The sequence below is a fragment of the Cucurbita moschata genome, unplaced genomic scaffold (assembly GCF_002738365.1).
Source record: "Cucurbita moschata cultivar Rifu unplaced genomic scaffold, Cmos_1.0 Cmo_Scf00018, whole genome shotgun sequence".
NCBI lineage: Eukaryota > Viridiplantae > Streptophyta > Magnoliopsida > Cucurbitales > Cucurbitaceae > Cucurbita > Cucurbita moschata.
In genome coordinates this window covers 2,906,833-2,923,467 of record NW_019268534.1, presented here as the reverse complement: position 1 = coordinate 2,923,467, position 16,635 = coordinate 2,906,833, and the positions used below count along the sequence as shown (strand labels likewise).

At 38.2% G+C, this 16,635-nt stretch overlaps 3 protein-coding genes across 5 annotated transcripts; 1 reads left to right on the top strand and 2 right to left on the bottom strand.

Moving 5' to 3' along the window:
- Positions 1-1,206: 1,206 nt before the first annotated feature.
- LOC111456359 (protein TSS) lies at positions 1,207-10,479 on the top strand. 3 transcript variants are annotated; one of them, XM_023098189.1, is made up of 22 exons: positions 1,207-1,696; positions 1,783-1,844; positions 1,951-2,043; positions 2,160-2,232; positions 2,840-3,193; positions 3,287-3,354; positions 3,432-3,563; positions 3,647-3,688; positions 3,767-4,285; positions 4,360-4,514; positions 4,594-5,038; positions 5,116-5,178; positions 5,261-5,362; positions 5,736-6,146; positions 6,256-6,357; positions 7,434-7,538; positions 7,648-7,781; positions 7,905-8,088; positions 8,368-8,499; positions 8,600-8,712; positions 8,798-8,879; positions 9,174-10,479. In XM_023098189.1, exons 1-22 carry the CDS (start codon positions 1,627-1,629, stop codon positions 10,392-10,394), a joined length of 4,662 nt encoding a protein of 1,553 aa, XP_022953957.1. In that variant the 5' UTR covers positions 1,207-1,626; the 3' UTR covers positions 10,395-10,479. The 3 variants fall into 3 exon arrangements, with proteins under 3 accessions (XP_022953957.1, XP_022953958.1, XP_022953959.1); XM_023098190.1 differs by lacking the exon at positions 9,174-10,479 and adding an exon at positions 8,960-8,992 and having other exon boundaries at positions 8,798-8,900; XM_023098191.1 differs by lacking the exon at positions 9,174-10,479 and having other exon boundaries at positions 8,600-8,723.
- On the bottom strand, positions 10,472-10,969 carry LOC111456366 (VQ motif-containing protein 11-like). The gene has a single exon (XM_023098200.1). The coding sequence runs from the start codon at positions 10,949-10,951 to the stop codon at positions 10,511-10,513; it is 441 nt and encodes a 146-aa protein (XP_022953968.1). The 5' UTR covers positions 10,952-10,969; the 3' UTR covers positions 10,472-10,510.
- Positions 10,970-13,295: 2,326 nt separating this feature from the next.
- On the bottom strand, positions 13,296-15,642 carry LOC111456345 (glycerol kinase). The gene is made up of 4 exons (XM_023098169.1): positions 15,323-15,642; positions 15,007-15,228; positions 13,796-14,762; positions 13,296-13,706 (listed from the first exon to the last, which is right to left on the bottom strand). The coding sequence occupies exons 1-4, from the start codon at positions 15,457-15,459 to the stop codon at positions 13,461-13,463; spliced, it is 1,572 nt and encodes a 523-aa protein (XP_022953937.1). The 5' UTR covers positions 15,460-15,642; the 3' UTR covers positions 13,296-13,460.
- Between the last annotated feature and the right edge of the window lie 993 nt (positions 15,643-16,635).

Below are 16,635 nucleotides of genomic sequence, written 5' to 3'. Positions count from 1 at the left end.
TTTTTTTTTTTTTTTTTTTTTTTTTTTTTTTTTTTTTTTTTTTTTTTTTTTTTTTTAGTTACGAACAAAACAAGTAATTAGGGTTCATTTTCGGAAATTAATTTGAAACCCAATTGGTCAATTTACCATATAATTAGATTCATAATAGTAAATGTGATAAATAATGAGTCATCGAGCTTTGTCGTTCCATATAGAAAATACGAAAAGTGCTGCAAAAATATATGAAGTATAAGATTACACGAAATAACCCAATTTAATGGAAAATTTGGGAATTTATGTAAGTACTAAAATTACCATTTTACTTGCACGTAAAAACTTACTTGCAATTAATTATGTTAGAGTATTAACTTGAAATTTTAGGTTGGTTACGGAGAAAAACCCGAATAGAGTTTACGATGAAATCCTCAGTTTAAAATTTTAAATTCTTTTAATTTTTTTTTAAAATTATACTTATCACGATAGATGTTAGGTTAATTAATAATATATTATAAAATTCAAATATTAAACATTCACAGGTCAAATATGGTTAGGTTATAACTTTATTTACGGGTTGATTGGGTTGACCCAGTAGAAAAAATGTCAACGAAAATTTTGCTTGAAAAAAAAATCCACCCCACCCGAACCCAAAGTTTATGATTTGGGTTAGATAGTCGAATGGTCAGTTTATCAAATTATATGAACACTATTACATTTCAGTGCATATAAAGGACTTTTACTTCATTTCACTTTTATCCATTTTATAACGTGCAGTACAAAAACAGAGATTCAGAATCAACGAACCACGTGAAGATCGTATGGAATCAAAATTCAAGAAGATAGGTAATAATAAACAAACGGGGTAATTACATTAAAAAAAAATGTGCTTATTTAAGTAATGGTAAAATAATTTAATAATAGAAATAAAAAACATATAATTAAGAGAGAGAGAGAGAGAGAAAAAAAAAAAAGACATTGGAGAAATAGAATGAATTTTGTTTGTTATTAATCCCAAAATTGGGAGAAATATTTTTATGAACGGTCCATAATTCCTTCCGCCTAATTGGTGAGAATATCTAGATGATACAAAACATCCTATACAACAAAAAATGAACGGCTGACATTTCTTGGCCGCCACGTGTCACTCACTCAACGGTTCTTTTCATCTTCTCTCTCAACAAATTTTGTTTTTCTGTGTGTCTCTTCTCTCCAGCCCTTCAAAAACCTCCCTCCATCACATGCGCATCGCACACGCAGAGAGAAAGAGAAAGAGAAAGAATTGAGTGAAATCAGGCCATGAGCAAGAAGGAGAGGCCAGCATTGCTCTTAGAATCCTAAAGATAAGAGAGTGAAACCCAAAAACTCCTACCCCTTATCCTATCTTCTTCTTATTTTCCTGATTTTCAATCGCTTTTTTCCCTTCACTTACTCACTCAAACCTCCATTTTATACTCTTTTTCTTCGTTTCTCCCATTACCCACTTCCCATTTTCTTCTCATTTTCCCTCAAAACCCCTTCCCCCTTTCCCTCAATCTCTGCTGAATTCACTACTCATGATTTTTGCTCATCTGGGTCACCAACAATTCTCTTCAAACACTTGAAATTCCCTCTGTTTTTTGGCCTCTGATACTCAACTCAGGAGTCCAGGACATGGCTCCAAGGTCTAGCAGAGGAAAACCCAACAAAGCAAAATCTGAGAAGAAGAAGAAGGAGGAGAAAGGTTGGGTTTCTCATAAACACATAGATTCCTAATCCATTCTAATCTGGGGTTTTCTAATCGCTTCGTTTTGATTCTTGTATGTGTAGTGATTCCTAGTGTTGTTGATGTTGCTGTTCTTACTCCTTATGAATCCCAAGTTATCCTCAAGGTCTGTGGCGTTGTTGTTGTTGTTCTTCTTGTTCTTGTTCTTGTTTGTTTGAAGAGAGTTCTGACTTTTTGTGGGGTTTGTTTAATTTTTTAATTTGTTCTTACAGGGTATCAGTACTGATAAGATTCTGGATGTGAGAAGATTGTTGGCTCAGAATGTAGAGACATGTCACCTAACAAATTATTCTTTATCCCATGAGGTTTTCTCTTTCCTTATAATACTAATTCTTTGTTCTTTATTGGATAATGTGCATGTCCTCCTTTTTTCTTACCATCTATGGCTTTTGATCATCCTTTTCTTCTTCTTCCTTTGCAGATAAAGGGGCAGAGGTTGAGTGACAAAGTGGAGATTGCTAATCTTAAACCCTGTTTGTTAAAACTTGTTGAAGGTGGGTATAGTGGTAGTGCTAAACTTGCATCATTCTTCATCATTGTTCATCATTGTTCATCAGCCACCATTTGAATCTCTGTTGTTTTGTTTGTTCTGTCTCTTGGATTGAATTAGATCACGATTGTGACCCTTTTGCGCTTTTTGTTCATCGATGAAAGTGGCTTTGATGTGAAAGAACTTACGTTTTGTTTAGGAGAATTGGTTTGAATTTAGTAACTATGAAAAGGGTACTGGAATCTTTTACTTGATTCTTTGTTTAAAAAGGTTTCTGTCTTTTTCTAACACAAATGGGTCAGCACTGCCTTTTAAAGTAATTGCCGGATGTAGAAACAAAGAAGAAACGATGGAATTTTCTCTAATAATTTGCAGTATAATATGTATAGATTGTGTTGTTTTTTGCTCTGTTTCTAAGAGAATTTGCTTAGGATTCATGTTCTTTCGTTCTAGTTTCCCAATGGTTCATGGGAAGTGTTCAACGAAATGGAGGCTGAGATTACAGAAAACAAGAACAAGAACACTGCAGAGAATTGGGTTCTAAAAATTGTTGGAATTTTTTCAATCTGTTGTGGATAATCTGAATTTTTTGTATCTGTGTGTTGTTACAGAGGACTACTCCGATGAAGCTCAAGCTGTGGCGCATGTTCGGAGGCTGCTGGACATTGTGGCCTGCACCACCAGGTTCTGTAAGCCGAGGCGCGCCTCGACGCCGGAGTCTCGAGCTAAGAAGAATAGCAGAGTCCATAATCATGGCAATGTGAATTCTTCTTCTTCTTCTTCTTCTTCTTCTTCTCCAGTGGATGGGGCGTCGGAACTTCGATGTGGGTCGCCGTCTTCTCAGCTGGAACCATCTGTCTCGGTTGTTTCCGACAACCTCGGAATGGCTGCCATTCATCCAACGCCGAAGCTCTCTGACTTCTTCGAGTTCTTTTCCCTGGCTCACATCTCCCCTCCTATTCTACGTGAGTGAGAAACATGACAAAAGTTTTATGGATTTGAGATGTGATAGCTTTTCTTTCCATTGACACAAAGTTTATGTCGTGTTGGTTTCCCAGAAATCAGGAGATGCAACCCGAAAGGCGCAGCAGATGACGAGCGCGACGGCGATTACTTCGGATTGCAGGTGCTGTTCTTGTTGAATGATTCGTTTAGATTTGTCAAGAAGATGCTTTTGCTGATGACTGAACTTTCCTTGTGCAGATTAAAATATGCAATGGGAAGCTAATACAAGTGACTGCCTCAGCAAAGGGATTTTATACTGCAGGAAAGCAGTTTGTACAAAGCCATTCTCTTGTGGACCTTCTGCAGCAGCTCAGCAGAGCTTTTGCCAATGTGAGTCCTTTGAACTTAGCCCTCTTCGGTTCGATTCGGTTTCGATTCGATGACACGGTTTCACGGTTCGATTCAAAATGCAGGCGTATGAATCTTTGATGAAGGCGTTTCTTGAACATAACAAGGTGATTAATATCTTTTCAAAAGTTTATTCTGTTTAAAATGTTCATATGATGTGTTCTTATCAGTTTTTTTGTGTTTAGTTTGGTAATCTTCCATATGGGTTTCGGATGAATACCTGGCTTGTTCCTCCATCTATCATTGAGACTCCATCAAACTTGCTGCAATTACCAGTAGAAGATGAGAATTGGGGCGGCAACGGCGGTGGCCAAGGACGAAACAATGAACATAATCAACGGTCGTGGGCGACCGACTTTGCGGTTCTGGCTAAGCTTCCTTGCAAAACTGAGGAGGAGAGGATCGTTCGAGATCGGAAAGCGTTTCTACTTCACAGCCAATTTGTTGACATTGCAATACAAAGAGCTGTTTCAGCGATTTCTAGTCTTATAGATTCGAACTCAAAAGGACAGGTTACGGTAAACTCACGTGACATTGTCTATGAGGATCGAATCGGAGACTTGTCTATTGTGATAAGACGTGATTCGATCGATGCAACCGCGACGAAACTCAACGGACATGGATTAGATGGTGTGTCTGATGAGGAAGTTGCACAAAGAAACTTACTAAAGGGGTTGACTGCTGATGAAAATGTAGTTGTTCAGGTAAGATTTGAAGCTGATATGATCAAGTCATTGTGGCCTGCATAAACTGAAACATTTTGAGTGAACGTTTGTAGGATACTGCCTCCTTGAGCCGTGTCATCGTTAGACATTGCGGGTACACTGCAACGGTAAAGGTCGTCGGTAAAGTAAAGACGGGACGAGACGAGAATCAAGATATTGTGATCGATGATCAACAAGACGGAGGAGCCAATGCACTTAACATAAACAGGTCTTAATTTACATTGTTAATCATAATCAATATTGATTCTTAAGTCATGGCTGCTTAATCTACTAAAATCTCTATACAGTCTAAGGATTCAGCTTCACAAGATCACTGCTAATGCACCGGAAGAAGGCTCAGACGATCTCGAACCGTCTCGAGTTTTGGTTCGGAAAGTGATTGAGGAGAGCTTGTCAAAGCTAAAGGAGGAGCCAATAGGTTCAGAGAAGCCAATTAGATGGGAGCTGGGTTCATGTTGGCTGCAGCATCTACAAAAGCAGGACAATGAACCAGATTCCAAATCCAAAGCCCCTGAAAATGAACCAGCAGTCAAAGGCCTAGGAAAGCAGTTCAAGCTTTTGAAGAAGAGGGAAAAGAAGCCGAGCGCGGTCGATACTGAGAAAGAGAACCGTTGTATGCTCGATGACCCGAACACGAAAACCGAAACCAACGGCGAGGAAAAACTCGAGAATCTGATCTCCAAACAAGCGTTATCACGCCTTAAAGAAAGTGGAACTGGTCTTCATCTAAAGGTTTGCTAGAAACTCTTTGATTCGTTGGTGATTAGTGAAATAATACTGTGTTTCTGAGTGTTCTTTGAAATGGACAGACGGCTGAGGAGCTCATGGCGATGGCTCACAAGTACTATGATGAAACGGCATTGCCAAAGCTGGTATGAGTTGCTGCTGGCTGTTTCTTTTTATGTCTTGCAAAGTTTATGCATTGTTCTTATAACTATGTGATATATTATTTAGGTGACGGATTTCGGGTCGCTTGAACTTTCACCTGTCGATGGCCGTACGTTAACCGATTTCATGCACTTGAGAGGCCTTCAAATGTGCTCTTTGGGTCAAGTGGTGAGAAAATTTTCATCATTGGTTGGCTCTCGAAATGTCGTCGTATTATACTTTTATTATTTCAAAAGTTGCAAACACAAACGACCATTTAAATCCCGTTAAAATGTCACTTGACAAGATCGGGAACTGACACCATGGATCTTTGTTCTCGGTTTAGTTTTGAAATATTTACTCAATATTGAAAATAATATAATATTTTTTAAACAAAAAAATTAAGGGTTTTTTTTTTTGTCAAATTAAATTTTAAAATATGTATGTTCTATAAATTTTTAAAAATTAACCCTCGAAATTAAAATTTTAATTTAATTATATTTTTGTTGTTATTATTATTAATTTTTTTTGAGGCAACCAATGTTGTTAATTACGGGATTAGGTGGAGTTAGCAGAGAAGCTTCCACACATACAAGCGCTATGCATCCACGAGATGGTAATTCGAGCCTTCAAGCATGTAATCAACGCCGTCATTGCCGCCGTGGAGAGCACCGCGGATCTATCTGCGGCCGTGGCCTCCTCTCTGAACTTCCTTCTCGGAAGCTACGGATCAGAAGACGAGGAGAACAACCTACACGAAGACGGAGCTCTGAGACTGCAATGGCTACGCACATTCTTAGGCAAGAGATTCAAGTGGAGGTTGAGTAACGAGTTCCAGCATTTGAGAAAGCTGTCGATTCTTCGAGGCATCTGCCATAAGGTAGGGCTGGAATTGGCGCCGAGAGATTTCGATTTGGAGTGCCCTAATCCGTTCAAGAGAAGTGACGTGATTAGCTTGGTTCCTGTTTGTAAGGTCAGAGTCTTGAATCTCTGGATTTGCGTCTTGGAATCGTGTGATTTTGATTATGAATCCGTGACTGAATTTGTGGTTGTTTGTTGTTTGTTGTTGATTCTGTGCATAGCATGTGGGATGCGCTTCGGCGGATGGGCGGAATCTGTTGGAATCGTCGAAAGTTGCTCTCGATAAAGGCAAGCTCGATGACGCTGTCAATTATGGAACTAAGGTATTTTCTTTTTCTTTTTCTTTTTCTTATTCTTAATTTATTCTTTATTATTTTTTTCTCAAATAAAATTATAACTTTTAATCTTTAAAAACATTCTTTTTATTTAGAAAAATAAATGATAAATAAAAACAATCTACGCTACACCTCATTAATATATCATTTTTTTAAGATTATATTTATTTCCAAATTATTTGACTTTTTAAATTTAATTTATTCTCTAAAATTTAAAGTTTATGAAATTAATTATTAATAGGAAATATTTGATAATATATCTAAAAAATTATTTACCATGGTAACTGTCTAAGCTTACCACTAACCGATTTTGTTTTCTCTGAGTTTTTTCTTTCGAGATTACCCTCAATATTTTTAAAACGCTAAAACGCATCTGCTAGGTAGAGATTTCCACGTCGTTATGAAGAGTTATTCGTTTTTTCTTCCCAATCGACGTGGGATCTCACAATCCACCTCCTTCGGGGCCAGTATCCTTATTGACATTCGTTCCCTTCTCTAATCGATGCGGGACCCCCAAATCCATCCCCTTTGGGGCCAAATGTCCTTGCTGGCACACCACCTCGTGTCCACCCCCTTTGGAGCTTAGCCTCTTTGCTGGCACATCGCCCGGAGTCGGGCTCTGATACCGTTTGTGACAGTTTGAGCCCAACGTTAGCAGATATTGTCCTCTTTGATCTTTCCCTCAAAGTTTTTAAAATGCGTTTGCTAGGGAGATGTTTCCACACCCTTATAAAAAAATGCTTCGTTTTCTTCTCAACCAACGTGGAATCTCACACTCATACTTCCTCAAAAAAGTCGTTCTACCCACATTAATTATTTAAAATTTATAATATCTTTAAAAGTTTAGTTTTTACACTTAAATTTTAAAATTTCTTCTAAAAAATACTCTTTTAATTTTGAATTATTCTAGAAAATATATTTTTATTAAAATAAAAATAGAATCTTAGCTATATAGTATTATTTATTACTATATTAAAGATTACTAGATATCATTAAAATTATTTGTATAATTAGGGAATTTGTGGTCCATTGCTATGTATTGACTAAGCTTATGTTTGGTGAAGGCATTGACTAAAATGATAGCCGTATGCGGTCCGTACCATCGAAGCACTGCAAGTGCTTATAGTCTTCTAGCCGTAGTCCTCTATCACACCGGTGACTTCAATCAGGTAATAGTTCAATCCAATAAATTCATTCAGCTCAAGAATTTGGGTATGTTATAAAAAGACTGGTTGCACAACTTTTGAAATGTTGGGTGGCGTTCTTTTGTTTTTACAGGCAACAATATATCAACAAAAAGCTTTGGATATCAATGAGAGGGAGCTCGGGCTCGATCATCCCGACACGATGAAGAGCTACGGAGACCTTTCTGTTTTCTACTATCGCCTTCAACACATCGAATTAGCTCTTAAGTAAGTTCTTCCAAAGCATGTTATTATATGAACACTGAAATTGGTGTGTTATTTTGTTTCGTTATTAAAGTAGTGCAAAAGTTTAGGGGTTAAATAAACACGTTCTTGTACTTGGTTCTTTAGATATGTGAACCGGGCGTTGTTCCTTCTCCATTTCACGTGTGGATTGTCTCACCCCAACACTGCTGCAACATACATTAATGTTGCAATGATGGAAGAAGGTGTGGGAAATGTTCATGTTGCTCTTAGATATTTGCATGAAGCTCTTAAGTGCAACCAGAGGCTACTTGGAGCTGATCACATACAGGTACCTCTCTCTCATTCTTGTTCCATCAATAGGTTGGTGAATACGCTGACCATTCATTCCCCACATCGGTTGGGGAGGAGAACGAAGCATCATTTATAAGGGTGTGGGAACCTCTCCCTACAGACATGTTTTTAAAAACCTTGAGGGAAAGCCCAAAAGGGAAAGTTCAAAAGGGACAATATCTGCTAGTCGTGGGTTGCTAGCCGTGGGTTGGGTTGTTATATTCAGACAGACGAATATTAATGATTTTTCTCATGAATGGTCATTTTCACTTTATAGACTGCTGCAAGCTACCATGCCATTGCCATTGCTCTTTCCTTAATGGAAGCGTATTCGCTGAGCGTGCAACATGAACAAACCACACTCAATATACTCAAAGTCAAACTTGGAGATGAAGATATTCGCACTCAGGTTGGACAATTTACTCTATGCAATGTAACTTAATCATATTTATGAGAGAAAGAGACTGTTTGCCTTCAAATTTGAATGAACATGATCTGGTCTTGGACAGGATGCGGCTGCGTGGCTGGAATACTTTGAGTCGAAAGCTCTGGAGCAGCAAGAAGCAGCACGTAATGGAACTCCGAAACCCGATGCACTAATTTCGAGCAAAGGCCACCTTAGGTATTGACATGGTATTCCCATATTACTTTCTTCCAAAATATATGTTGAATTTCTTCGCATCAAAGCTTTTGACTTTTTGTTGCAGTGTATCAGATCTCCTGGATTACATAAGTCCCGATCAAGATCCGAAAGGAAATGATACACAAAGGAAACATCGACGCGCTAAGGTAAGCATGTTTCATTTATCAATGACATGATTTTTCTCTACTTTACACGAATGCCATTGCATTCACTCTAGAGTTTGATCGTTTAGAATGTTGTTTTGTGAGATCCCACATCGATTACAAAGCATTCTTTATAAGGGTGTGAAAACCTCTTTCTAATGTACGCATTTTAAAAGCCTTGAGTTGAGGGGAAGCCTGAAAGGGAAAACCCAAATAAGATAATTTCTGCTAGCGGTGGGCTTGAGCTGGGTTTGTTACATGTTCTTCTCGTGTCTCATGATGCCTTAATGTTGTCAGGTAGTGAATACAAGTGATAAAACTCATCAGGGGCATCAAAATGAAATGGCTGAGGATGAGTCGAACATTGAAAGCCCAAAACCAGGGACTGAGTCATCAGATGATAATGTAAAGGAAGTTAAAATCAGCAAACTTTTACGTGTAGAACAAAAGGAAGTAGTTGAAAACATCACTGAGAATAAGACAGTGGTTAAAAGTGAAACCGTGGAAGAAACTTATTCAGATGATGGGTGGCAAGAGGCTCATTCAAAAGGGCGGTCAGGGCATGTTGTCGGCCGGAAGGTTGGCCGGAGACGACCGGTTCTTCCAAAGCTAAATGTTCACCAGTCTGAATATTCTAAGAGTACTTACAAGCAGGAAACTCTCTCTCCAGTGCAGAGACCAGCAGCTGCTAAGACCATTCAAAGTGGATTTTCACAGTTAAAGCAATCAATCCCTCAAAGATCAAGTGCAGGCGATGATTCGATCAAGCTGCAGTCAAAGACAACTGCTTCCAAGGTCATCTCGCCGTCTCCTGCTTCAGTTTCTCAAATGGCTTCAAGATCCATATCTTACAAAGAAGTAGCTTTGGCCCCTCCTGGTACTGTTCTAAGGCAATTGGTTGATACAGAAAATGTTAATGAATCAGAGGAGAAAGTAACTGAACCCCAGAACCTTGATCATTCAGAAATGTCAAAAAATGATGGAACCAACAATGTTTCTGATGAAGTAATTCAAAAGGATGTAGCGGAACCGATTCATAATCCTGCTCCGGAATCCGAAAATCAAAGTGAAGATAGTGAAGGGATGATATCCTGTTCATCTCCTTTGGAAAAGCCTGCAGAAACAAATGCTAGCAAGCTTTCCGCTGCAGCGGAACCGTTCAATCCTGGTACTTCTATGACTACTGGTTTAAACTCGGCTCCAGCCACTAGCATATATGATGTAAGAGCAAGCCAAGGTGCTCTAGAGCCTATGCTTCCTCCAGCAACTACTAGAGTCCCTTGTGGACCTCGATCGCCTCTATATTACCGAACCAACAACTCTTTTCGGATGAAACGTGGTTTTATGAAATACCAAGCTCCTGTCATGGGAAGAAGTGGATTTGGAGCTGCAACAATGATGAATCCACACGCCCCTGAATTTGTCCCTCAAAGAGCATGGCAAACAAACCATGGAGATTCAAGTAGCAATGTCCATACCGAATCGAATTCTAAGCTCTCAACGTTTCTTATTCATTAAACAAGAGCAAACTTCCCGACTTCCGCTCTTCAACAATTTTGCCATGAAGGGTATGGATTCATACTAAAAGAAATCACTGGTAATAATAACACCATGTGTAATAGAACAGAGAGAAGTTAAGAAGAAACAGAATGGTTTCTGTTCATACAATTGGAAGAAGAAGAAGAAGAAGGAGGAGAAGAAAGAGGAAACAATGGCAGAAGGTGAGGCGGGTCGGATCCTCTGGGAGTCCGAATCGGATTCGGGTGCAAATAAAACCCTTTTTCCGCAATCGCTTTCTCTTCCTCTTCACACGGACTCTCACCGGTCAGAAAATCCAACGTGGACACCGGCGACACCATTTCTCTTCCGACCCCTCTTTCTCCGGCTTCCAGCTCCACCTCCAGCTTCTTGCTACTCCGCCGTTCTTGCAGCCGGAACGCCGCCGGTGGGTCGGTGGGTGCTCCGGTCAGCTTCTGGACGATGGCTCGGAATGTTGATGGGTCGGCTTGGACGAACATGGTGGTGGTGGTCCGGATGACGACGGCGTTGGTGGCGTTGGTGGCGTTGGTGGCCATGGTGAAGGCAGGGGAGAAGAATGGGATATGATTATTGGGTGAAGAAGAAAGTTATTTATTATGAGAAGAAAAGTCATATTTGATGAATTGGGAATATGATCTTGCAATGAAATTTCTTCAATCAAATGGTTCCATTACAAGTCAATGAGCTAATTAAACCATTCGGTTTCATTTGGTTTCTCGTTCCGTTCGCTTTAACTCCCACTTTTCGAAATTCAAAATCATTATTCAAATATCGTCCATTAAAGAAGTCAAACGTTCAAATCGTCCACTCTACTTTATCGTTGAACTAAGAAAACACATTTATCGTCAACATAGTTCATCAGCTAAGACATGTACTCGTTTTCTTGATTCGGTTATAGCTCATATTTCGTGCTTATTTTATCATACTAGAAGAAAAAGGGACGCTCGTAACCTTATTGATCTAGAAACCGATCCTTAGTAAATTGTTTTGAAATTTATGTTTTGTCCTTCTAAGAAATGACGAGTGGAAGCAAAAGTTCAAAAAGTCTTAGGAGATAGTGACTCGAGAAAAATCATTGAGTTCACTTCAGAACATATTATGATGTAAAATGCAAGAAGATTTCCTTTGCTTTACACTATTTTTTGGCCTTTGAAATTTGCTTTCCTTTTATTTCCTTTTGTTGTCTTCTCTCTCACAATTATTGTAGTTTTTTTTTTTCTTTTTTTCTTTCTTTCTTATTAAATTATATTCTAATCAGTCTTATATAACTTTAAAAAGTTCGATAATTACTAATAATATAATATATATTTATTAATTTTGTGACAAAATATTAACGGAGTGGTCGGTATTTACTATTAAATAATACGAAAAATTGTTAGTTTGCAATTTATTATATATATAATAAAGATAATACTGATATTTTAAAAATATTCGGGCAGTTGTGTCAACGTGGTCGAGAAAGTGAAGATAAAAAAGTAGGATGATTTTTTTAGTCGAGATCATATGTTGATTTAACCTTTTGACCAAAAATATATGTTCGAGCAAGTTGAAAGTTGACCAAACAAAATTTGAATTTACCTATTATGAAAAGAAGACCACTTAAATACGAAAGGAACATAAGTCAATTGTTCAATTGTTCAAATGTTCAAATACGGATGGTTGAGAATGGAATATTTCATTGTATCCCAAATATCAAATAAATTTGTAAAATATACATAAAATAATAAAAACAACAAGAAATATGAGTCTTATTTTGTCAATCGAGCTTATTTGGTTAACGATCTATAATTCACGAGAGAAAAGAAGAGAAAAAAAATCTGTAGCTCATAACATCAAGCTTAATAACTATACATTCCAAATACAGGCTTCCTTCCGAACTCTCGAATTGACTCGACTCGAAGGTTAATAACTTTCGGCCACCATTTCCTAGCTCACATCTTTTGAGTACTTATTCCTTTTAGACAATGAAGCCGAGTTTGAAGGCTTCCTTGGCGAACCACTTAGAACTTTGGTATTTCAACGAAACTTAAGAACATCAATGGGCCAACTGCATCAAACATCCCTACCTCTTGGCTGCAGCTTTTGCTTATTGGTTGAATCATTTTAGTGGTCAATTGGTAACACACATGGCCAATTGAAGAGAGGAACGAGTACCAACAATTACAAGCTATTGGAAAGAGGAATGAGTACGGAATGAGTACCAACAATTACAAGCTATTGGAGAGAGGAATGAGTACAAGTGAAGACCCTGGTCCCAAAAGGGGTGAACGGATTGAAAAGAGGAACGGGTACCAACAAGGACGCTAGGTTTCAAAGAGAGTGGATTATGAGATCCCACATTAGTTGGAGAGAAAAACAAAACATTCTTTATAAAGCAAAGACGCTGACCCCAAAGGGGGTGAACGATTGAAGAGAGGAACAAGTACCAACGAGTACAAGCGATTGGAAAGAGGAATGAGTACCAGGGAAGACACTGGTCCCAAAAGGGGTGAACAATTGAAAAGAGGAACAGAGTACCAACAAAGACGCTGGATTCCAAAGAGAGTGGATAATGAGATTCCACATTAGTTGGAGAGAAGAAAAAAAAAAGGAAGCCAAGGACAATAAAACCTTGAAGGAAGCTCGAAAGGGAAAGTCCGACTTACGCCATTGCATGGTTAAAACTAGAAGCTATTCCATGGATCTATCAAATAACAACAAATTGAATAGCCACTTGTTTTCCTACCCTAAAGATGACAATGAGAGGCAAAAAGTACATAAATGAGTGATTCATAAGTGAAAATTCTACGGAATTAAACTATCTAAAGCTAATGATTTAAATACATGATCACCTTGAAGCCTTCAAACCAATCAGAATGCACAATAATCACAAGTGAGACCTTTTGAATCCAATCGTAATCAAAGTTGGTTCCACCGTCGTGTTATTCCACTGTATTTTAATTTATTGTGGGAGAATGTAATTCATGAACAGGTAGTAAAGAAGCAAATGCACAAGAACAGGAGAAGTAAAGAAGGAAATATGTTATAAAGTTGAAGGAAGGACCATCAAAGAGAAAGATCAGCCAAGTCAAAGGTTCTTGAAACAGCTTTGCACCATGATTCCACCTTCTTCTTCCTCAACTCTTCTTCTAATACAGGATGGAAGGTGGTTGCACTCTCAACCCTTTCTCCTGCACTAAAAATCTCATCTTCGGTCCAAACTCCAACTGCTAGTCCTGCTGCATAAGCTGCTCCGAGGGCAGTTGTCTCGATGTCGGCCGGTCGCACCACTGGACTTCCCAACAGGTCCGCCTACAGAAATGAGCAGGGTTAAAGAAGAACCATATCAAATTGTTAAAAGAGTGACAAAACGTGTACAGTGTGGAATAGGAGTATGAAACCTGAATTTGCATCAAAAGATTGTTGACAGTAGCGCCACCATCGACTCGAAGCAAGAATTCTCCTTTCTCGTTCTTCACCTCGCCCTTCTCTCGAGCATCTTTGTGCATTGAATCCAACACGTCCTTCACTTGAAAACACATACTCTCAAGCACGGCACGAGCAATATGAGCCTTGCTGGTAAACCTTGTGATCCCAATACAGACTCCGCGAGCATCGTCACGCCACCATGGAGCAAACAACCCATTAAAGGCAGGTACAAAATATATCCCACCAGTGGACTTAACCTGTGATGCCAATTCCTCGATCTCTTTCGCACTGCTAATAATTCCAAGACTATCCCTAAGCCACTGAACTGCAGCCCCAGCAATGGCAATGGAGCCTTCAAGAGCATAATTTGCTCGAGCATCCTTGCCAAGCTTGAATGCCAAAGTGGTTAGAAGGCCATGCTTAGACTGAACAACTTCTTCCCCTGTGTTGAGGAGTATAAAAGCACCTGTCCCAAATGTGCTTTTAGCCTCACCTTTCCTACAAGCTTGACCAAGCATCGCAGCATGTTGGTCGCCTAAACATCCCGAAATCGGAACGCCAGTAATCGGCCAACCCTGGACAATTTTCCCTATGACCTCAGAGTTGCTAACAATCTTAGGCAAGATTTGTGCTGGAATTCCTAGTGTTTCTAATGTAGGTTTGTCCCATTCAAGGGTCTTGAGGTTCATCAACATCGTTCGAGATGCATTAGAAACATCGGTCACATGTAATCCTCCATTGACACCACCAGTTAAGTTCCATATCAACCAAGTATCTATAGTTCCAAACAAAGCATCTCCCTTCTTTATACTTTCATTAACATCCTTCACATTTTCCATCAGCCAAAGCAGCTTCACAGCACTAAAATAGGTACTAATTGGCAGACCACAAGTACCCACAAAATGAGTTCTCCCACCAGATAATTCGTTCTCCAATTTTCTACCATGGAAGAACAAAAGGAATTTAAAATACTTCCTTCCAAATCCTTAGATGTATTTCAAGGAAAAAAAAAAAAACAAAATCCACTCAGAACAACGAAACTCAATCATATAAATCAAACGATGTTGCTGCAAACAGTATTAACCAAGAACACAGAATCTAAAAAATGCAATAAATTAAGAATCAATCCCCGACAGTCTGAGAGAATTTCACAGCAATTACAGGAACCAGTAACACAGGATACCTGCAAATAGCACTGGTACGAGCGTCCATCCAAACGATTGCGTTGTGGAGGGGAGAGCCAGTAGATTTGCTCCAAACCAGAGTTGTTTCTCTCTGATTGGTCAACCCAATCGCCTTCAGTCCATTGTCCACATTGTAACCCGCCGCGGTGGCCTTATCGACGGCTTTGGCCATACAAACCCTCACGCTCTCCAGAATTTCCATAGGATCATGCTCCACCCATCTACGGAGACAAAAATTAAATCAAACTCTCGAAAGTAATAACAGAGAAAAAATGGAAGGAAGGTAGAAGAATTAATGAGAATCCACCGACTCACCCCGCTTCTGGGTAGAACTGAGTGAATTCCACCTGGTGAGATCCGATCGGTCGAGAACAGCGATCGTAAATGATAAATCTGGTGCTGGTGGTTCCTTGATCGATTGACCCAACGAAAACATCCTCCGCCTTCGCCATTTCTTGGATTCTCCTCCTTCCCTTCGGAATTTCAACCCAAAATCTTCAATCCAAATAGAAATCGAAAACAGAGATGATGAACCACCGATGAAATCACCACTTTCTACTTCTTATTCTTCGCGTTTTTATTTTTGAAATGGAAATTGATGATTTCGATAAGATAATACCGAAAACGAAAAATAGAGTAATTTCGTTTGATTTTGTTTATTTATTTATTCCTTTTTCTTTTCTTTCCTAACAAACTCATCTATTAAGTTGTCAATTTGCATTATCCCTAACGTAATTAAAAAAAAAAAAAAAAAACTAATTTATAATCTATCTTGAGTTAAATTACTAATTAATTTTAATAATTTAATTTAAGTTATAATATTATAATCTAAAACAATTAAACTATTATTAAATTATCATTTACTTTTAGCTTGATTAGGTTTGCAACCAAACCTCCTATTATTTGAAGATTCCACCGAAAAAACGAGCATTTTATAGAACAAAAGATCCATAATGTTCGCAATACAAATAAGAAATTTATGGAGTGTCCAAGAAACATACCCCTCACTTATGGAAGGTTCGAGATTATCAATCTTCAGTCTTTCGTGTACCTGTTTTAGGCGAAGCCAATCCCACAGCTAAGATGGTTGCTCCAGACGAGTAAGTCGTGGATTCATTTCCTTAAATTTGCTCGTCCGCTCGACAATCTATGTTATAAATAAAGAATACAACAATTTTTTTAAAGTAAAGTTAAAAGACTTTTTTGCTTTAAAAAAAAAAAACAGACCTCCGTGATTCCTCGAAAGTTGGAAATTGGGATGGGGGATTTGCATTATCCAATAAAATTATCCAACAACCTTATTTTTTTTCTCTCTCCTGTCACTGCCAACTAATAAGAGTATTCATCTAAAATATAAAAATTAAATTGGATTATTTTTTTTTTAATTTGGATCGGGTTAAATTCTTAAAAATTAAAAGTTTAAATTAACGGGCGAGTTAACATTTTTGTTAGGTCAACCTAACAACTCGAAAATAAGGTTACGATCATATCCTATTTTTAAAATTATTAGGAAACTGATGAATATTTGACCTGTAGCTATGTTTTATGACTTGCCATGTTTGATATTTTATATATTAATATTATATGTATCCAGAAAAATATATTAACAAAAAAAAAAAAAAAAAAAA